Raw genomic sequence first — 23,676 nt, 5'->3', positions numbered from 1 at the left:
TCCGTTTAAGAGAAGAGACGAGCTGGTAAAATCACTTGCTGGCTTGTCGCTTTCCTTTCGAGCCGATGAGGGGGCGCACTGTCAGTGCATAATGAAATGAACACAACGTTGATCAGGGACAGCATACTGAGCATCCATCAGTACTTACAACCAGCTCAGTAATGGCAGAAAATAGACCAGCCCCTGAAAGAGTCTTCCCTTATGGTCCATTTCAGGGTGGAGCCAGCAGTTACGGTAGTGACCACAGCACCTGTTCCCTGATGACGTCTCGTTTGAGAGTCCCCACTGCATGCTGGGAGATTCAAATGAAAGTCATGGGGTGTCAGAAAAAAAAAAAAAAAGACCAATAGAAAGAGGGAAGGGTAGAGAATCTATTTTAGGATATTAGAAAAGTGCTTAGTGTTTTTCAGATTAAATAGAGAATCATATTAAATTCAGCTATGTTTTAGACAACCCCTCCAAAGCCTGGAATGTTACTACTGAGCATACTCAGCCAGGATCTGGTGGTCGGTCTCCTTAACAACATGCTTTACACAGGATAAAAGAAAATACCCCTGAAAAATTAACCTTTATTAGAACAACTAATAAAAGTGTTAAACCAATACAGCAAAGAAACAAATAATTCATTAGATATAATCAAGATACACGACATAAAATCTACATGTATTGCCACAACAATTGCACATATACGAAGGGCTGCTAAGTCTTTGGGATCTTTTTTGTTTCTATGGTAATGAATGTTACATCACATGAAAGCCTTATGTGTCTAATATAGGTTTTCAAAATTTGGTGGTGTTTTTAGCTTATGGCAACAGTGTTCTACACACGCGGGAAAACAAAATGGCAGAGTCCAATGCGATATTCACAGCAAAGGAGTGATAAAATTCTTGATTCTGCAAGTAAAGTCTGCAAAGGATATTCATGGTGACATGTTGCAAGCATTGCGGGGATCAATGCCCTTCATATTCTACAGTTAAGAACCGAGTTGCCCAATTTAAAAAAGGGCCACTTCAGCACCAACAATGAGGAACATCCTGGACGACCGCAAGTGGTTGTTGCTCCGGAGATCGTCGAAGCTGTGCACAACCTCATACTGGAGAATCAGGGAATTTGAGCTAAAGCTATAACAGACATCATGGGGATTTCCTGTGAACGTGTTTTGCGTAATTATCCATGAACATTTGGACATGAAGAAGCCATCTACAAAGTGGGTCCCCAAATGTTTGACAACAGATCAGAAAAGCATACGAGTGAAAAATTCCCGGTCCATTTATCAGCATTTCCACTATCCAGACTGATAAGAACTTCCTGGATCGACTGGTCACAATTGACGAGACCTGGATTTATTTGTATGACCCTGAAACCAAGGAGCAGACAAGAGTGGAGGCACAGTGGTTCTCCTCGTCCAAAGAAGTTCAGAGTGCAAAAAACAGCCACTAAGGTGACTAAGGTGATGGCATCTGTGTCCTGGGATAAGGAGGGCATGCCGCTAGTGGACTACCATCAAAAGGGTTCCACCATCAATGCAAGGTAGTACATTGAACATTTGGACCAAGTGAAGGCAGCTCTGAAGGCCAAAAGGCACGGCAAGCTGTCCAAAGGAATCTTGTTCCTGCAAGACAACGCCTCCACTCACACTGCACAAGCGACCAGAGCAAATCTTGCGGCGCTGGGGTTCCAGCTGGTTGACCACCCACCTTAATCACTAGATCTAGCTCCATCCGACTATCATGTTTCCAAACCTGAAGAAACACCTCAATGGTACCAAATTTCACACCATTTCTGATGCCATGGCTGTCACGGATGCCTGGTTTGAGGCACAACCGAAATCCTTCTTTTTGCAAGGCTTACAAAACTTGGAATACCGATGTAAGAAGTGTGTTGACATTAGTGGAGAGTATGCCCAGCCCTACTAGATGCAGAGGTTGCCACCCTAGAATTAGCGCAAATGACGCACCCCTTCAATCGTGGATGACCCTGTGAGGTCCTATTAGAGACTCCATTATTGGTAAACACTTCACAAAATATAAGATCTAATGAAGATCAAAGTGGAGAAAAAAATCAATGCAAAGGCATCTCAATAATAATACCCAATAAGTCAAAATGATGAACTCACAGGAATAAATAAAGGGAATAGAAAACATGAGAACCAACAAATGTACATTAATCAACAAAGAGTATAATAGTTGTATCAAATGAGACCATACACTGAAAAAAGGGGGCTATGTGGCCAATCAAAGACAAGGCTATATCCTGTGTCTAGCCTCAATAGATGCATTCAAGATAAATTACAAAAAGAAAAAAAAAAAAAGTTTACTGTAAGGCCGTGTCCCTACTCAGGGTGTGGCCTCGTTCAATGCAAACGTATGGAGCAAGGCCGGGTCCAACCGCGATTTGGACAGTACAACCCCTTTAAAACGCTAACTGCTTGTTGATTTTTTCTTTTCCTAGTCTCTGCTCCTAAAACCTATATAACAGTGATAAATACACATTGAGGAATAAAGTGCGTGTAAGATATCACATATAAGTCAAGGTTAGAAAACTTCGACCAGGGTATTACATTGCTTAAAAAATAAAGGAGACACTAAAATATCACATTCTAGATATCATTGAATAAAATATTCCAGATGCAAATCTTTATTCATTACAGAGTGGAATGCATTCATAACAATAATACATAAAAATGATCACTGTAAATCAAAATTAATATCCCATGGAGGTATGGATTTGGAGTTATGCTCAACATCAAAGTGGAAATCAAATTATAGGCTGATTCAACTTCAGTGGAAATGCCTCAAGTTAAGGAAATGATGCTCAGTAGTGTGTGTGGCTTCCACGTGCCTCTATGATCTCCCTACAATTCCTGGGCATGCTTCTGATTATGCGGTGGATGTTTTCCTGAGGGATCTCCTCCCAGGTCTGGATTAGAATATCAGTCAACTCCTGGACAGTCTGTAGTGCATGGAACGAGACATGATGTCCCAGATATGCTTGACTGGATTCAGGTCTGGGGAACGGGCAAGCCAGTCCACAGCATCAATGCTTTCATCAAGCAGGAACTAATGACAGACTTCAGCCACATGAGGCCTAGCATGGTCTTGCATCAGAAGGAACACAGGGCCAACTGCACCTGCATATCATCTCACAATGGATCTCTGACTAGTACATGGATGGCTGTGCAGCTACCCAAAGAAATACCTTGCCACACCATTCCTGACCCACTGCCAAACTGGTTGTGCTAGAGGACGTTCCAGGCAGAACGTTCTCCATGACGTCTCCAGACTCTGTCACGTCTGTCATATGTGCTCAAAGTGAACCTGCTCTCATCCGTGAAGAGCAAAGGGTGCCAATGTCGAATCTGCCAATCTTAATGTTCTCTGGCAAATACCAATCGCCCTGCATGGTGTTGGGTTGTAAGCACAACACTCACTTGTGAGCCAACATACCACCCTCATGGAGTGTGTGGTTTCTGACATTTTGAGAAGACACAAGGATGTTATTGGCCTACTGGAAGTCATTTTGAAGTGCTCTGGCTCCACTTGTTCCTCCTTGCATAAAAGAGGATGTACAAGTCCGGCTGCTGGGTTGTTGCCCTCCTACGGCCCTCTCCACATCTCCTGGTGTACTGGGTGGTCTCCTATCTGCTCCATGCTCTGGACACTGTACTGTCAGACACAGCTACCCTTCTTGCCACAGAACATATTGATGCCAATCCTAGATGAGCTGCACTACCTGAGAAACTGTAGTTTATACTGTAGACACCGCATCATGCTACTGTACAGTATCTCTAGGGGTTTAAGCAATGACAAAATGCAAAAGTGACCAAAACAGCCAAAAAGAATGAGAACAGAAAAATGATCTATGGTCACCCCTGCAGAACCACTCCTTTATAGAAGTTGTCTTGGTAATTGCCTACCATTTCTACCTGATGTCTGTTCCATTTGCACAACAGCAGGAGAAATTGATTCACAATCAGTGTTGCTTTATAACTAGACTGGTTGATTTCACATATAAACACATGGGCCATGCACACAGTGAACAAGTCTGTAGGACAGTGTTCACACCACCAAGAGTGAAACACAGAAAAACACAGTATAACAAACGTATAAAAATACTCTGTTGTAAAGAAGTAACAGTAAACAGCAAGTGCTAGTAAAAAGATAACAAAACAGGGTATTTGGTTGATACGTTTTTTTTGCAAAAAATGTATACTAATCCGCTCTACCAAACGTCAAGGTATACCCATATCAGAGCAGTCCCTAACCAATGTATTTAAAAACCTGGCCACATGTATAGTACCTATATGAGCAGGATTCAGAAAGGTAATATCCGATGTGGACACGCTGTGGAAGACGGCTGGGCTTATATGTGCATAGCCCACAAGGGAGGGGTGGAGACCTGTCTAATCTTGCAAAAACAAGAAACCAATTAATTTCACAGAAGTGTGATTGACTTGGAGTTACATTGTGTTGTTTAAGTGTTCCCTTTATTTTTTTGAGTAGTGTATATCCTGATCATTGCCATCAGAACACTGCTTTTTTCCACTTATCTTCACATTTAGAATATATAACTTCCATATTTTATCTGTGCTTTGCAGTCAAAGCATGAACTTATATCTAATAATATAAGTGTACGTCAATATCATTCATTTATTAAGTGTTCACTGACCGAAGCCACCATCATACAGTATTGGCATACGATGGATTGAGTCAGTCACTATTATAAAAGAATAAAAAAAAAAAAAAAAAGAAGGTATGGTGGACGGCATAAAGATCATTAGAACCTGAACGTGATGTATATGTCATACACGATAGATCTATGAAGGTTGATGAACTTGATGTACCAGATAAGCCAGTAGAAGTATATTAAGCCTTTTAATTATCAGCCATACCAAGTGCAGTGACATCAATGACAATATGAGAAACGTGCAACGTGGTGAATGCATGACCGCACCAACCAGGGTTGAAGCCATAAAAGACTAGATTGATCTCTAGTCTGCTAGTTTTTTCTTTTGTGCTTTTTTTTTTTTTTTAATCTGTGACATAGCCAAGCCTGTACTAGTTTTTTTCTGGGTGAGAAAACACAATGTCTTCACATGGCCTTAGGCTGGACCAAGACAACAAATAGTCACTGGCATGGTTAGGTCAAGTTTTGCTTTAACCCCTTAGTGACAGAGCCAATTTGGTACTTAATGACCAAGTCAATTTTTACAATTCTGATCACTGTCACTTTATGAAGTTATAGCTCTGGAACGCTTCAACGGATCCCACTGATTCTGAGAGAGCTTTTTCGTGGCATACTGTACTTCATGTTAGTGGTAAAATTTCTTCGATATGACTTGCGTTTATTTATGGAAAAAACAAATTTGCCAAAATTTTTGAAAATTTTGCAATTTTCAAACTTTTAATTTTGTACCTTAAATCAGAAAGTGGTGTCACACAAAACAGTTAATAAATAACATTTTCCACATGTCAATTTTACATCAGCACAATTTTCAAAACATTTTTTTTTGTTAGGACGTTATAAGGGTTAAAAGTTGAACAGCGATTTCTTATTTTTCAAACAAAATTTACAAAACCATTTTTTTAGGGACCACCTCACATTTGAAGAAATTTCACATTTCACAGAAAATACCCAAAAGTGACAGCATTCTAAAAACTGCACCCCTCGAGGTGTTGAAAACCACATTCAAGAAGTTTATTAACCCTTCAGTTGCTTCACGAGAACTAAAGCAATGTGGAAGGAAAAAAATGAACATTTTACTTTTTTCTTAAAAAATTTACTTTGGAACCAAACTTTCTTTTTACTTTCACAAGGGTATCAGGAGAAAATGGACCACAAAATTTGTTGTGCATATTCTCCTGAGTACACCGTTACCCCATATATGGGGGGAAAGACACTGTTTGGGCACATGGCAGGGCTCAGAAGGGAGGGAGCACTATTTGACTTTTTGAACACAAAATTAGCTGGAATCAACGGCCGTGCCATGTCGCATTTGGAGACCCCCTGATGTACCAAAACAGCGGAAACCCCCTCCATTTCTAACCCCAACATATCCCTAACCCCAACCATAACCCTAATGGAAAAAAAAATACATTTTTTTAATTTTATTATTTTTACCTAACTAAGGAGGTGATAAAGTGGGGTTTGATTTACTATTTATTTTACTTTGATCACCGTGATAGGGTCTATCACAGTGATCAAAATGAACCAATAGGAGAAATCTATTGTTGCCAGGGGACGGCCGGCAGATCCCGGCGGGTGCATTGCGCCCGCCATTTTTTCCCCAGAACACTATGTTGAGGGCCGGGAGACACAGCCAGAGGGACATCGCAGGTACCAGGGGGGATAGGGGGACACCATTTCTCTCTCCTCTGATGTGCTAGATCATATCAGTGGAGAGAGAAATAAATAGGAAATTTGACTTTTTTTTCCACAGTGATCGCAACACTGGGGTTGGTAAAAAGCAACCCGAATCATGTTCCCCGGAGATTTTCCGACGCTGGGGGGCGCTATAACCTTATTTCTCAGCGCCTTTAAAAAGCGCTGATGACTAAGTACACTTAACTGCCGTCGTTAAAAGATGTATCGGTATTAAGGGTTTAATACATTCCATTGATGCATTGTCTGATAGTAATCAAAATGATGAGAAATGTATACATTTCACCATGCTCTGTCCAAGAAGAACAGATATTTCCCTTTCTTACTGACCGAGTGTGAAATAATTGGCTGCAGAAGGAGCCTCTCCCAACCGCTGTTAGGGTATGTGCAGACGATCAGTAATCGCTGCGGGTTGGACGCTACATACTTGTGCAGTGTCCAACCCGAAGCGTCCAGATATTACAGCATAGTGGATGCGGTTTCAAGAATTCCCATGCCACTTTGCGTCCAGAGACGCCCACAAAGCACCCACTGAGACAGACATGCAGAGCATCTCTCCAGACTTCAGCATGTCAATTTCTCTTGCAGAGACTATAGTGTCCGCAAGAGAACTTTCACCCGTACAATGTATTGGATGCCGTGAATCTGCACGGTTCAGTGAGCCCATGCAGATTCACCTGCGTTCAATAGGTGGCAGCGCTTTGGACAAAAAAAGCGTTTAAAGCGCTGCCAGTTCCTGATCATCGGCACATACCCTAAGAAGATGAACAACCCCACACCTTCCTCATTAGTCAGACAAAAAGGGAAGGGATCTAAGGGAAATTAACACATGGGAGTCACAGTCAAAATTTATAACCAATAACGGAGAGGTAGTATTTAGAACCGATGAAGAGTTAGATAACAGGAATAAACTAAAGCTTGTTAACTTATTGACAGGTTTTTAGCCCCTTCCCGACATGCGCAGTACATATACTGCTCTGTGGGAGCTGTGTTCTCGCAAACAGCAGTATATGTACAGCGGAATGATCGTGCAGCCTCAGGCTGAGTGCTGCACTGATCGAGTAAGAGTGTCAGCTACTGAAAACGTCATCTTGTCCCGCAAAAAACAAGCCCCCATACAGCTCCATCAGCAGAAAAATAAAAAAAAGTTAAAGCTCTCGAGATAAAGTGATGCAAAAATATTTTTTCTATAAAATAGTTTTTATTGTGTAAAAGCGCCAAAACATTAAAAAATATAAATTGGGTATTGTTGTAATCGTACTGACCCAAAGAATAAAGCTGCCTTACCAATTTTACCACATGCGGAATGGTATTAAAAAAACGATGTCAGCTATGGTGTGAGGTTCTCACTACCATTCAAAGTACCCTCAGGGGTTAACTAGCGAATATAGCCTGGAGGGGTCCCCAAATGTTAAAACATAATATATACAGATGCATATTTCCAGAAGTATGAGCTGGGCATTATGTACTGCTGACTGCAGTGTACTGGGCACTACAATGACAGTTTGCAATTTTCACTTAGCAACATCCACTGCTGCTTGTTTCTGGAAAACACCCATGGAGTCAAAATCTTCACTACATCTATACATATATGCCCAAATGGGTTATAATTTAAAAAAATGGGGTCACTTGAGGGGGGGATTCTGCTTTTCTATCACTTAGGGGCTCTTTATATGGAATCTGCAAACTATTCTAGGAAAATCTGTGCTCCAGGAGGCAAATAGCGCTCCGTCCCTCCCAAGTCTCTCCGTATGGCAAAGTATTACTGTACAGCCACATATGGGGTAAGCCACGTTCAGTAGAAATTGTGGGACAAACTTTGGTGCCATTTTTACCCATTTTCCAGTATAAAATGTAAAACTTGGAGCCAACTCACAATCTTGGTGGTAAAAATGTACATTATTTTATCTTCACTACCCAATTATATAAAAGTCTGTTACACACCTGTGGGGTCAATATAATCACTGCACCCCTAGATGAATTCATTGAGAGGTTTAGTTTGTATAATGGGGTCACTTATGGGGGTTCTGGTGTGTTGGCACCTCAAAACCAGAGCAGCTAAATCTGCACTATAATTTGGCGTTTCTTCCCTTCTGAGATTTGCACTGTGCCTCAAAAGTAGTTTTCAATGACATATCGGGTATTGGTAACCTCAGGAGAAATTGCACAACAAATTTTGGTGTCCATTTTCTCCCGTTACCCTTATGAAAATACAAAATTTGGAGCTAAAAAAGATTTATCTGGGAAAAATTTGATTTTTTTTTAATCTTCACAGCTCTACGTTATAAACTTCTGTGAAGCAACTGTGGGTTCAAGGTGGTCAATACACATCTAGAAAAATTCCCTAAGGGGTCTAGTTTCCAAAATGGTGTCACTTGTGGGGGGGGGGGGTTTCCACTGATTAAACACACCAGGGGCTCTCCAAATGCGACATGACACCTGCTAATTATTCCAGCAAATTTTACATTCAAAAAGTCAAATGGTGCTCCTTCCAAGCCCTGCCATGCACCCAAACAGTGGTTTTCCTCCACATATTGGGTATCTGTGCAAGAAATTGTATGGTGTAGTTTCTCCTGTTACCCTTGCAAAAGGAAAAAAAATTATATAGGACATTTTTTATGAAAGTAAAGTAAAACTTTATTTTTTCCTTCCACATTCCGAAAATTCCTGTGAAGCACCTGAAGGGTTAATAAACTTCTTGAATGTGGTTTTGAGCACCTTGAGAGGTGCAGTTTTTAGAATGGTGTCACTTTTGGATATTTTCTGCTATAGGCCCCTCAAAGTCGCTTCAAACGTGAGGTGGGTCCCTAAAAAAAATGGTTTTGCAAATTTGGTTGTAAAAATGAGAAAATCGCTAGTTAATTTTTAATCCTTATAACTTCCTAACAAAAAAAATGTATGTTTAAAAAAACTGTGCAGATGTAAAGTGGACATGTGGGAAATTTTATTTAACAACTATTTTGTGCAATATGACCCTGATAAAAATTAAAAGTTTGAACATTGCAAAAATTTCCAAATTTTCGCCATATTTCCGTTTTTTTTCCTACAAATAAACGCAAGCGTTCTAGAGGTTTGATCTCATAAAGTGAAAGTGGTCAGAATTGTAAAAATTGGCCTGGTCGGGAAGGCGAAAACAGGCTTCAGGGTGAAGGGGTTAATATCAAGGCACTTCCATTCATTTGCTTTGCTTCTATGGGTGATTGTCTTCTTACAACACAGACTACAACAACTACAGGAAAATGGGAAATCAGTACATGGTAGAAGCATATAAACTGCAGACATTGTATAGTAGATCTTCAGTGGCATGTAAACGTTTGGGCACCCCTGGTCAAAATTACTGTTATTGTGAACAGTTAAGCAAGCTTAAGATGAAATGATCTCTAAAAGGCCTAAAGTCAAAGATGATATATTTTCTTTGTGTTTTAGGCAAAAATATATACAGTGGGGAAAATAAGTATTTGATACACTGTCGCTTTTCCAACTTTTCCCACCTACAAAAAATAAAGAGGTCTGTAATTTTTATCGTAGGTACACTTCAACTGTGAGAGACAGAATCTAAAAATAAAAAAAAAAACAATCTCATTTTATGGTTTTTACATAATTAAATTGCATTTTATTGCATGAAATAAGTATCTGATCACCGAACAACCAGCAAGAAATCTGGCTCTCACAGACCTGTTAGTTTTTCTTTAAGAAGAACGCCTACTCTGCACTCATTACCTGTACTAAGCCCCCGTCACACACAGCGATCTCGCTAGCGAGATCGCTGCTGAGTCACAAGTTTTGTTACGCAACAGCGATCTCACCAGCGAGATTGCTGTGTGTGACATTTATCAGCGACCTGCCCCCCTGCCGGGTATCGCTGATCGTCGTCGAATGGCCAGGACATTTTTTCGATCGCTGGTCTCCCGCTGGCCAGCACGCATCGCTGCGTGTGGCAGGCGGGAGACCAGCGATCAGCGAGCTGGTAACCAAGGTAAACATCGGGTTTCTAAGCGCCGCGTGGCGCTTAGAAACCCGATGTGTACCTTGGTTACCAGCTCCCTGCACCAGCGCGCTAGTAACTAAGGTACACAGTGGGTAACTAAGCGACGTGCGTCGCTTGTTACCCGCTTGTCGCTGTCCTGATCGCTGGTGAAGCTGCCTGTTTGGCAGCTCACCAAGCGATCATGTAGCGACACACCAGCGATCCTGACAAGTTCATATCGTTGTCGGGATCGCTGGTGAGTCACTATGTGTGACGGGGCCCTTAGTTGCAACTGTTTAAACTCATTACTTGTATAAGAGACACCTGTTCACACACTCAATCACACTCCAACCTCTCCACCATGGTCGAGAATAAGGACACCAGGGGCAAAACTGTAGATGTGCCCAAGGCCGGGATGGGCTACAGGACAATAGGCAATCAGATTGGTGAGAAGGCAACAACTGTTGGCACAATTATTAGAAAAAGGAAGAAACACATGATTGTCAATCTTCCTCAGTCTGAGGCTCCATGCAAGATCTTGCCTGGTGGGGATGATTCTGAGAAAAGTCCGCAATCAGCCCAGAACTACAAGGGAGAACGTGGTTAATGACCAGAAGAGAGCTGGGACCAGTCTCAAACATTACTGTTAGTAACACACTACGCTGTCATTGATTAAAATCCTACAGAGCACGCAAGGTTCCCCTGCTCATGCCAGCACTTGTCCAGGCTCGTTTGAAGTTTGCCAATGACCATCTGGATAAACCAGAGGAGTCATGGGAGAAGGTCATGTGGTCAGAAGAGACCAAAATAGTACTTTTTGGCATCAACTCCACTCGTTGTGTTTGGAGGAAGAAAAAAATTATGAATACAACCCCAAGAACACCGTCCCAACCATGAAGCATGGTGGTGGAAACATCATACTTTGGAGATGCTTTCCTGCAAAGCTGACAGGACTGCATCATATTGAGGGAGGATGTATGGGTTATGTATCTCCATTCTTAGTAGGTGGGAAAACTGACCATACGGAAGGCACATAATAGACTACAGTGATTGTATTCTAGCATACAGTATCACATACATGAAAGTTTGCCTTATCAATATAATAAATATAGTTCAAAACAGTATTAACTTTATTAAGGCAATAACTTGGAATTAGAGTCCATAAAACTATATTGTAAGGTTATGGGAAAAAAATACTGTATTATGCAAGGAAAGGTAAGAAAATATGTCAGCAATTTTTATCTGAAGAGATAACGGAATTGCGTGGAACCATAAAAGCGTGGCGGCCTACTGCGTGCTGCTCTTCTGCTATTTCACATATAATGACTGCAGAATACAGCATCTAATTTGTGTTTGATTACTTTATTGCTGTGTTATGAACAGATCACAAGGCTGTAAGGGCATATCAAGAAATGCTCGGGGGCTATAGCTATGACAACGCAATATTTACATGTTCAGTAGCAAAGCCAAAAAAGATGTAAACCACCACAACTGAGAGGTTTTTAATGAGGCATGACTTTCTGATCACGGATTTGCCGCTTTGTATGCACCAAAAATACTGCAAAGGGAATGTAGCTGCACCAGATGGAGCAGAGATGGGCAAACCCGAACAGTTAAGTTCGGCATCTGTACCAAACACCTACTGTTTGGGCATGGACACCGAACACGGACTTCACAAGGAAGTCTGTATTACCGTTCAGGTTTGGCCCCCCAAACACTAGGTGTTTGTCCAAATATCATGTGCATGACAGCGATTCAAACACTGCTTCTGATCGGCTTTTGAATACTCCCCATCAGCCGCCGCCTGCTCTCGCTGTTATTAGCGGCAGCAGGATTAGGCTGATGGGAGCAGTAGTTTCATCAGCCGATGCCAGTGACCGGAAGTAAACTTTTTACCTCCGATCACAGCTACGGGCTCTACAAGGGAGAACCGCCGATCACAAGAAGCGTTTGCCACGCTGTCATGCACATGACAGAGTGGCAAACACTGAATGTTTGGGCCCTCATTCAAGTGAATGGGGTCTGGAATTTGGGTCTGTTCTGGTGCCTGAACTCAATCTTTTTTTTTTTAACTGTTCGGCCGGACCCGAGCATCCAGGGGTCTGTCCATCTCTATTCTGTAGAAAAGGGTAATTTCCTTACTAAAGGAAAGAGAAGGTCAAACAACACTTATTTTATGTAAGGCTAGGTTCACATCACGTTGGTGCCATCTGTTTAATGCATCCGTTAAATGGATGAGCTAACGATGATGCACAAAATCTATTTTTTTCTACGATCGCATTAACGCATGCGTCAACACATGGTAGCATTGCGTCGGCATGCGTTATAGAGGTCTATGCACAGCGAACACGTCCGATTGCGGTGCGTTCGACCTAACGTACCCAAAAACGCGGTAGACCACGTTCGAAGGTGCATCACAAACTAACGGACCATCGCTAACGCATGCAGACTCTCACATGCGTCAGGACGCGTTACGATAATGGATGGCAATGGGTGTGCTAACGAATCCGTTACATTGTGTTAGTGCCGATAATAACGAATCCGTGAAGCGGATGGCATCTAACGCGATGTGAACCTAGCCTAAGACATACCCTGCTAAATTTACAAAAATTGCAAAATAGTGCATCAATAGTCCCTCCGAACTCACCTTATCCACATTAAAGATCAAGTCAAGCTCACATACATTTTCAAAGCATTTGTCCAAAGTTTCAACAAAAACCTGCAAATACAAAACAAAGTCAGATTAATAGCGAATTTGCCAATGTTTTCCCTACACTGCTTTACTTAGAACCCTGGAATTATATCCCGATGGTGATGCCCAGAAAGTTCGGTGATAATGGCAGAACAGACTGTTGAGCTTTTGACACAGTTTATCGACATTGACGGCAGAAGATGTTGTGTAACATATCATTATACAAATTAAGGAGGATTACAGTAAGCTGTCATTTTTGCAGCTACTCTTATGCCATCTGCGGAACAAGTTTTTTTTTTAGGTGGTCAAAAACAACAAGTATGATGTTAGTATTGATGATTTCATAGCCTCTTACTATGGTGTCTGTTTCATTATGAACCTGGATCCAAAAAAGGACTATTGTAATTTTTTCTTTGTGAAATATTCAGTAAAAATGTCAAAAATGTTGCTGGTCACCATATCCCTTTAGGCAATACTATAAATATACTGCATTATTTAGCATGCACCGATCATAGGCTTAAGCTTGTGTTCCTGTATATTCCAGAGCTGTAATCTGAATTCTGTAGGCTTTATAACTGAAATATCCCAACCTACTCAGTGACAACAAAACTGATGACCATATCTGATGACAAGCAGTGGGTCCGCAAGTGCAGCTCTGAGGTGTGATGGACGATCACTCACTGCTGTAACCCAGGATCAGTCTGGCAGTATTCAGATGCCTTATAAAGTTACTCAACATTTCTGGAGATTATATAAGCAAGATAGTTCACACATGAGGACATAGCTTTTGATTCTCAAGGGTTTAGGGTGTAGAGCTTTGGCATTAGAGCTTATGGGAGCATAGATCTTACGGTGCCAGTCAAAGAGCCATTACTGGTGCTGCACTCCAAAGGGTGGGTCCGAGTATCACGCCCTCACTTTCCTGGCTTCTTCAAAAATAAAGATAACATGAAGTGCTTTATTCAACAATCAATCTTACAACATAAAACCTTTTAGGTTACACCCAACACCCATCGGGATATCATGCAAAGGCTGGGAAAACACCTGATGTGGACTTTATCAGTACTTGGGGGGGAAAAAATGATAATCTTCTTGAAGAAACACGATAACTGCTAGCGGATAGTAACAGACACTTTGTGTGGTGTAACAGCATCATGGTCTTTGTGCTCCAGGCCTTGATCATTAGGTCGTAGTACGAGGGGCTGCTGCTAAGTCTTTGGCTTTGTGATCTTTTTTTGTTTCTATGGTAACAAATGTATACATAACATGAAAGTCTTATGTGTCTAATACAAGTTTTCAAAGTTTTGTGTTTTTAGCTTATGGCAGCAGTGTCCTACGCATGCGGGAAAACAAAACGACGGAGTCTAATGCGATATTCACAGCAAATGAGAGCAGAGGAGTGATAAAATTCTTGACTCAAGGAAAGTCATCGAAGGATATTCATGGTGATATGTCGCAGACATTGGGGGATCAATGCCTTCATATTCTACAGTTAAGAGCTGGGTTGACAAATTTAAAACGGGCCACTTCAGCACCAACGATGAGGAACGTACTGGACGACCGAGAGTGGTTTTTTGCTCCGGAGATTGTCAATGCTGTGCACAACCTCATACTGGAGAATCGGCAAATATCAGCTAAAGCAATAACAGACATCATGGGGATTTCCTGTGAATGTGTTTGTGTAATTATCCATGAACATTTGGACATGAAGAAGCTATCTGTAAAGTGGGAACCCAAATGTTTGACAACAGATCAAAAAAGCATGTGAGTGTAAACTTCATGGTCCATTTGTCAGCTTTTCCACTATCCAGATTGATAAGAACTTCCTGGATTGACTGGTCACTATGGACTTATTTGTATGAGGTCCTCTGAAACCAAGGAGCAGACAAAAGAGTGGAAGCACAGTGGTTCTCCTCGTCCAAAGAAGATCAGGGTGCAATTATCAGCCACTAAGGTGATGGCATCTGTGTTCTGGGATAAGGAGGGCGTGCTGCTAGTGGACTATCTTCAAAAGGGTTCCACCATCAATGCAAGGCATTACTTTTGGACCAATTGACGGCAGCTCTGAAAGCCAAAAGGCTCAGCAAGCTGTCCAAAGTAATCCTGTTTTTGCAAGACAACGCCTCCGCTCACACTGCACAAGCGATCAAGGCAAACCTGGTGGAGCTGGGCTTCCAGCTGTTTGACAACCCTTCTTATTCACCAGAGCTAGCTCCCTCCGACTATCATGTTTCCAAACCTGAAGAAACACCTCAAGGGTACCAAATTTCACACTATTTCTTTCTGGTTAAAGCCAAAGACTTATCAGCAGTCCCTCGTAGATTAACAATGACTCTCCATATCCTCCATGATGACCGAGTCACTGTTTATAGGATAGGCTTTGACCGGCTCCTTATAAAACCACTTGTAGCCCTTGAGGAGAACAATATGTGCTTGCATATGGCATAGTATAATAAAAAGAAAGTTATGCCCTTCCAGCCAAATAATCCCACTGCATCCAGCCAAAACATACTGAAAAGGCTATTTAGTCTCTTGAAGCTCCACTTGATGAAGTATGTACCCACTTAAAATTAGGTTATTGCTCTTATAAACTGTAAATGAGGCAATTTATTCTTTTCTTTTAGTGCACAGTTAAAGACAATGATATTCTTTTATTACATCATCTAAACTTCATTTGTACGAGGAGTGATCAGAAGTGTATATCCTAACATAGTAACATGATGGCAAAACAAGTCACGTCAAGATTTTATTGCTGCCAACCAAAACCTAGTCAACAAGGATTAGCAACAGCTTATTTACCATGGATTGAAAGAAGGTGCCAAAGTCAAAAGTATGGTAGGGCACACCACACACTTCACATAAAATTGTCCTTTACTTTTATTTAATCATCATTTAAAGAGAACTTGTCAGAAATGTTTACCCCCACCCTCTTTCCCAGCCATTTATATGAATTATCTTTTAAGGTGTTACACATTCAATTCTGTTAAGTGCTGCTCCTCCAGCAGCCAGAAAACCCATTTTGAAGTTGTGCATGGAAGTGAATTGGAGCATGACAATGCACTTCTAGCTCCTCAGCCTCACACTGTATTTCTTACCTAGCGTCATCCTCCCTTGGGTGATTGACTAGTTGTTTGACAAGCTGTTTGCTCAAGTACACGGCCAGTGACCTGTGTAAGATGGCCGTCGGATGGGTCCTTGAGTGGAGAAATGCATCATCGTGGTTGGTAGCTTTGGTGATGCGAGCTCGGAAAGCATGCTCCAGCACAAATTGCGGAGAGTTATTAGGGCATTCCAGGGCCAGATTTTACGAGAAGTCAAAAGAGATGGGTTGGAATGACTGCTCACATATCCTCACCCCAAGGGCAAGGTTTGGCAGATAAAATGGAGACCGCGTGTCTCATTCAGTGTCTGGAGATATGTGGATCTCCTGTGTGGTGGTCTGTGCTAAGGCCTAAAGAACCGGACACTATCCTATCCACTATCCTATACTGCATGGACTTTTCACTTTGTGCTGGAATAGCTTAGTTACTCACCGATAACGGTGTTTCTCGGAACCCATGACAGCACCACGGAGAGAGGGGGTCCGCCCATCAAGGACAGGAACCTACAGACAAAAGAGCGGCACCTCTCCTCCGCCCCCAGTTGGTTACAGAGCATCAGAGGGTCTCCCGGTTAATTAACAACAAAAGTATATACATAACATTATAATTTGTATACTTATAGAGAAGCCTCGTGTCTAAGAACACACTCTACACACATTAAATCGTGCTCACCGCACACGTGAAAAAAAGGGGGGGAATTAAGCGGGTGCTGTCATGGGTTCCGAGAAACACCGTTATCGGTGAGTAACTAAGCTATTCTCCCTCACCCATGACAGCACCACGGAGAGAATTTCAGAGATTGGTAGCTTAGGGAGGGACCACCGCCTGAAGGACCCTTCTCCCGAAGGTCAGGTCAGACGCAGAGGCTAGATCTAGGCGATAGTGTTTGAAAAAGGTAGAAGGTGTTGACCAGGTGGCCGCCTTACAGATCTGCTCTATTGATACCTCTGATCTTTCTGCCCATGAGGTCGCCATTGCTCTCGTAGAGTGGGCTTTTAGACCCTCCGGGATGGTATTCCCGCTGCATGAGTATGCCAGGGCAATCGCATCCCTTATCCATCTCGCCTGGGTACTTTTGGACGCCCCGAGCCCCTTTCGAGGTCCCTGGAAACACACAAAGAGAGATCCTTCCTTCCTACATCCCTTGGTGGCCTCTAGGTAGTGCACTAAGCACCTCTTCACATCTAATGTGTGAAATTTCTCCTCTCCTCTATTCGTAGGGTTTGGACAGAAGGAAGGAAGGACTACCTCCTGTGATCTATGGAAGTGTGGAAGTGTGTTGCTACCTTGGGCAAATATGCAGGGTCAGGTTTCAATATAATTCTATCCTCCATAATTTTAATGAATGGGGGTATTGCTGATAAGGCTTGAATGTCACTCACTCTGCGAGCAGATGTTAGGGCCACTAGCAGTATCGTTTTTAATGATAGGGTCTTTAGTGGAGCTGACTGGATAGGCTCGAATGGGGGTCCTGTTAGGGCTGACAACACTAAGTTCAGATCCCATGATGGTACTTTCTGGGTAGCTATTGGTCTAGACCTGGCTGCGGCCCTCATAAACCGTGATACCCAAGGGTCGTTCGCCACCTCCTGATTATAGAGGGCGCCTAGGGCCGCTACCTGTACCCTCAGTGTGTTAGTCGCTAGTCCCTGTTCTAACCCCCTTTGGAGGAATTCCAGGATTTTATCCATTTGTATTCCATCCTGAACCTTTGCCCCCGAACTGGATAGGAATTTTCTCCAGGTTCTACCATAGGCTTTGGTTGTAATTGGTTTTCTACTTTTTTGCAACGTGGAGATTAGATTTTCTGAAAATCCTTTCCCCCTCAGCAGTGACCTTTCAAATTCCATGCTGTTAAATGGAGGTTCACTGCTTGGGGGTGTAGCACAGGACCCTGCGATAGGAGGTCGGGGAGATCTGGTAGAACCCAGGGGTCGGTTACTGACATTATTCTGAGCCATGAAAACCATGTTCTTTTTGGCCAGAAAGGGGCTATAAGTATTACCCGAGCCCCCTCTTCCCTGACTTTCCTTATCACCGCCGGGAGGAGAATGGTCAGTGGGAAGGCATACAGTAGTCCCCGTGTCCATGGGAGCATAAATGCGTCCAGGGTCCGAGGATTCCCTTTGGGATTTAGAGAACAGAATGCTTCCACTTTTTTGTTTTTGTGGTCTGCAAATAAGTCTATGTCTGGGGTTCCCCACATTTCCACAATCTTCTGAAAAACGGACTGATTTAGAGCCCACTCCCCTTGATGTAGTTGGGTACGGCTCAGAAAGTCTGCTGTCTCGTTCTCTACTCCCCGTATGTGTAGTGCCGATAGGGACAGTAAGTTTTCCTCGGCTAACCTGAATATCTCGGAGGATGCCTCCATTAGCGTTCTGGACCAGGTTCCCCCCTGGTGGTTTATATAGGCCACTGTTACTCGGTTGTCCGAGAATATCCGGACATGATGGCTCTTTAATGCTGGCAAAAAGTGACTCAAGGCATAATTTACTGCTAGCAGTTCTTTTTGATTCGAGGAGGCTTTTAGTTCTTGACCTCTCCATCCCCCTTGAGCCACACTGATGCCCATGTGTGCTCCCCATCCCACCGGACTGGCGTCGGTGGTAATTACATGTGTGATCTTGGCCTCCCAGGGAATCCCTTTGGACAAGTTGTTTTTGTCCTCCCACCAGGCTAGGGAATGAATAGTTTTTGAATCTAGCGTAATATGATGTTCCAAGTGGTCTCCTAAAGCCCGCTGGTTGGTCAGGACATCCCACTGCAGATCCCTCATGTGTATTTGTGCCCACTGGACCGCCGGCAAGCATGCAGAGAGGGACCCTAACAGGGACATTGCTCATCTTAGTGTAATAGAAGGGTTTTGCCTCGCTTTTTGTACCATATGAATGATTCTGTCCCTTTTGTGATCTGGCAAGTAACACACTTGGATGTTTGAATCCAGTGTCAGGCCTAGGAACTCCTGGACTCTCCTTGGTTCCAGCCTTGACTTTTTCAGGTTCAGAAGCCACCCGAGGTTTTTTAGAGTGCTTATCACTCTGTTCCTCTGTTCTGTGCATTTCTGGCCTGAGTTGCTCGCTATTAAAAAGTCGTCCAAATATGGCACTATCAGAACATCCTGTTCTCTTATGTGAGCCATCATCTCTGCCACCAATTTCGTAAAGACCCGTGGAGCCACTGAGATCCCAAATGGCAGGGCCCTGTATTGGAATTCTCTTATTTCTCCTGCTATCGAGACTGCTAGCCTGAGGTATTGCCTGCATTCTTTGTGAATGGGGACATGGTAGTAGGCATCGCTGAGGTCTAAGACCACCATAAAGCATTGCGGAAAGAGAATTTTGATGGTCGATTTGATCGATTCCATCTTGAATTTTTCGTTCTTGACATAGCAATTCAGTCTTTTTAAATTTATGATGGTGCGGAAGGTGCCGTCTGGTTTGGTTACTAGGAAGAGAGGCGAGTAGAACCCCCTGCCTCTCTCCTGTGGGGGAACCTCCTGTAGGACTTTTTTGTCCAACATACTCAGGACCTCCTTTTCGAGGGCGTCTTGTTCGTTTTTTGACGACCTTATCGGGGTAATTATATATTTTTGCGGCGGGAGAGAATAAAAGCTTATCCTTAATCCTGATCTTATAAGATTTATCAGCCAGGGATTGTTGGATATTTTCTCCCAGGCTGGGAGGAAAAAACTTAGTCTCCCCCCCACCCTGGGCCCACAGTCACTTGGCGGGTTTTTTATCCCGGGACGAGTTACCGAAGATGAACCCCCTGTCCCTTCTTCTGTCTTCCCATTTTTGGTCTCTCGGGGGTCTCCTCTGAAATAACTTTTTGTTCCGAAAGGACCGTTTAAAGCCCGTGGCGCTCACTGGTCCTAGGTTTGGGAAGCCTTTCTTTTTGTCGCCTGCCTTTTCGAGGATGTCATCCAAAGTTTCCCCGAAGAGGAATTTCCCTTCACAGGGAATGGCGCATAACTTCATTTTTGTCTGGAGATCCCCAGGCCAACATTTTAACCATAAAGCTCTTCTAGCTGCATTCGACAAGGCTGCCGTTTTGGATGACAATCTTATCGAATCAGCCGAAGAGTCGGCCAGGAAGGCTGCTGCCCCTCTTATCATTGGCATGGATTCCAGGATTTTATCTCTGGGAACCCCTTCCCTTATCTGTCTCTCCAATTGGTCTATCCATACCATAAGAGCTCTGGAGGTACAGGTTGCCGCTACCGCCGGCCTGATGTTTCCCCCTGCTGATTCCCAGGTGCCCTTAAGTAGGGTATCCGCTTTTTTATCTAACGGATCTTTCAGGGTACCCATATCTTCAAAGGGGAGTGCAAACCTTCTTGAAGCTTTGGCTACCGCCACGTCTAGTTTGGGGGCCTTATCCCACGATGTGGATGCCTCCTCATCAAATGGGTACTTTCTTTTGATGGAAGGAACCGTAGAGTTTTTCCTATCCGGTTTTTCCCATTCTTTATCTATGAGGCCTTGGACGTTCTTATTTAACGGAAATACCCTCCGTTTCTTTTGACCCAGTCCTCCGAACATAATGTCCTGGACTGATCTATCAGTCCGGGCGTCCTCCACCCCCATAGTGGATCTTACCGCCTTTACTAAGGCATCCACTTCGTCCAGGGGGAAACAATGACGACCTTCCGTCTCCTCTTCGGAGGATGACGAGTCGGTATTTACAGTATGGGAGGTGACTTCCCCTGACGATAAGCTCTCTGATTGGGACTCTATTACCACGTCCCCCTTCCTTCCTTTCCTTTCCCGTTTCTTGGATGAAAGGGCACTCTGAATTTCTGCGCGGATTACCGCCCTTAGGTCTGCGGCATGATCCTGGGTTTCACCGCCGAGGACCTCCTGTATACAGGAGTCACACAATTTTTTCTCCCAGGGCGTTGGTAATGGTTTCCTACAGGTGGGGCATTCCCTGTTCTTGGTTTTTTCTCTCTTCTTTCCCTGATAAGGGAAAGAAGTCTATTACAATGGGGAACATTCACGAAGATCCACTTACCCCCCCATGCGCGGTTGCAGGTACCGGTTCTGGAAGTGGATCCAAATCCCTCACTGGGCGATCCACGGCAGGTGACTTGCTCCTTGCAGTTGAATGCTGCGTGGAGTGACTACTGGACCGGCTCCCCCGTCCGTCTTTATCGTTTTGGCGGTGCTGGTGATGCTGCCTATGTTGCTGCTGCTGCTGCTTCTGGTCGCTATCCATCACGCCTGAACGCTTCCAGCCCTGAGGCTGCTTCAGCGTTCCAAATTTGAATAAGCCACCCTGGCGTCACCTGATTTCCCGGCCGGCACCGCTGCCTCCCCCGGGGAGTGCGCACTGCGCATGTGCCGACCGCGGGGACCCGGAAGTTCCTCCTTCTACTTCCGGGGCAGCTCCATCTTGGTACACCTCTGTACCCGGCGCTGCCCCTATACCGGCGTCCCCCGGCCACTACTCCTCCCGGAGCGGCGGCCCGGTCCTCCCCGCCCGCTCACCCTGGACAGCCCCTCAGCTGCAGCGGTGGCGGCTTCGGCAACCGACCCCGCCGCGACAGGGGCCTCCCCGCTGTCTGACCGCGGACGGGACGGTCCCGGATCTTCACCCCGGTAAGTGCTGCGCTCCTGCTGCCGTGGTTCACCCGTCAAGGACAGGAACCCAACTGGGGGCGGAGGAGAGGTGCCGCTCTTTTGTCTGTAGGTTCCTGTCCTTGATGGGCGGACCCCCTCTCTCCGTGGTGCTGTCATGGGTGAGGGAGAAACAGCTGTTCTTTTGTTTGCTATCCTGAGCAGTTTAACAATCCACCATCTGGTAACTACATTAAAGCACCAAATCACAAGAGCATATTTAACAACAAATTAATGGAAATTCAATTTATTAATAATGCAATAAATTTTACATAAATACATTGTGATAAAACACAGAGTACAGGAACAAAAAGAAAATGACGGATAGACTCCACCACAAATTGCATACGTTGCTATATGGTAAGTGACCTTGTCAAACAAAGTCTATTAGCTTTCCCAACAACGACACGACCCGGTCAGGATCACTAGTGCATCGCTAAATGGTCGCTAGTGAGCTGCCAAACAGGCAGATCTCACCAGCGACGCAGCAACGATCCAGCGATGCACGGCGGTCGCTCCTCCCTGTCACACGATAGCGATGATGACTTCCGCCTGCGTCCATGCATCGCTAGTCGGTGCCAGTGGGACGCCAATGAGGAGAAAATGGCCCAGGACGTTCGAGCGTGATCAGCGATATCCAGCAGGGGGGCCGGTCGGAGCTAATTGTCACATGTAATAAGATCGCTAGCGATATCGCTGTTGCGTCACAAAATCAGTGTAAAAGGCCCTTTAACCTCTACACCTATCAATCAACCGGAGGAGAGTTGCTCTAAACAGGGATTACAATGTGAGGCTAGAAATGCATCGTTACACTGCAATGCAATTCCAGACAACTTCAAAATGCCATTTCTCAGTGCAAAAGCAGTTCTTTGGGTCATAAAGGGACTGATTGGCTTATTTTTCAGGGCTATGCAGACATATAAATGGTTTGAGGGGTAAAAATTTCTGACTTGTTCCCTTTTAAATGATATAAATTAAAAGTGCCTGAAGATCTGTCATTTTATATTCTTTTGTAACTGTAATATAGAAGAAAAGTCCAAGCAGGTGCCAAAGGGCAAAGACATCACCAAATCAAGTAATCCTCTTGAATAAAGCAACCAAAAAATAAACGAGTGTCAGCATCCAACAACATGATACAAAAAGTGAGAAACTGCATTCCTTCAATGTGAATGGGAGATAAAGTGCAGTGCTTGGCAACGATGCTGATGAGGCAGAGGTGTCCCTCCAGTACACAGCTGATCAGTTAATGGACATTGGTTTGCCTATGATGCCTTATTTGTGACTTGTAACTCATCAATTTTTTCATCCTTAGACAACCCCTTTAATATGTACTTGATGTTAAAGAGGTTATCCAGGGCTGAAAAATTGATAAGTTATAGGCCATCAATAAGACAAATGTTTGGGTACAGACAAACCCAACAATGCAGCAATAAAAATTTTTGTTTTTTTAAACATGTAAAAAATTGCACCTGTGAACATAGGTTGTGACAAACTGTATAGGAGCCACATCTAACACTTACACTTTGTTTTTTAATCTACAAAAGCAGGCTCAGGCCGGATACCCAGATCTGTTAAAAAAAAAAAAAAGGGATGTTTGTATTTTCCATTAAATGCATACTGTGCTTTGGAAAGTTCTTTTCTTCTATATGACAGTTACTAAAGAATCTTACAGGGCAGATCATGGGGCATTGTGAAAGGGTTGTTCACTATTTGCACAACCCCTTCTTAAAAGAAACAGGGCCCAGTAGAAATTAAGAAGTATGTCCCAGCGATGTCGGGGCAGTGTTAGCGGGCGTTCTCGTGACACAGTAATGTCACGCGAGTCACGCCCGACGTTAGCACCCAGGTAAGTGCTGGGGCCCTGCGCATGCGGGGGGGCCCACTCGCCGTCAGGGACACCAATGCACTGTAGGG

The 23,676-nt window shown here is 43.7% G+C and overlaps 1 protein-coding gene across 2 annotated transcripts in view; it reads right to left on the bottom strand.

Moving 5' to 3' along the window:
• Window positions 1-23,676, bottom strand: part of AP3S2 (adaptor related protein complex 3 subunit sigma 2) — a 74,936-nt gene that overhangs the window by 9,381 nt on the left and 41,879 nt on the right. For both annotated transcript variants that reach the window (XM_073568659.1, XM_073568657.1), the window contains exon 4: window positions 12,996-13,067. In XM_073568659.1, the coding sequence (XP_073424760.1) occupies window positions 12,996-13,067 (72 nt within the window). The remainder of the gene's footprint in view (window positions 1-12,995; window positions 13,068-23,676) is intronic.

The sequence above is a fragment of the Dendrobates tinctorius genome, unplaced genomic scaffold (genome assembly GCF_039654945.1).
Source record: "Dendrobates tinctorius isolate UK_male_01 unplaced genomic scaffold, ASM3965494v1 ptg000022l, whole genome shotgun sequence".
In the NCBI taxonomy this organism is placed as follows: Eukaryota; Metazoa; Chordata; class Amphibia; order Anura; family Dendrobatidae; genus Dendrobates; species Dendrobates tinctorius.
Note: the sequence above shows the minus strand (reverse complement) of the source record. Positions and strands in the feature narration are given on the sequence as shown.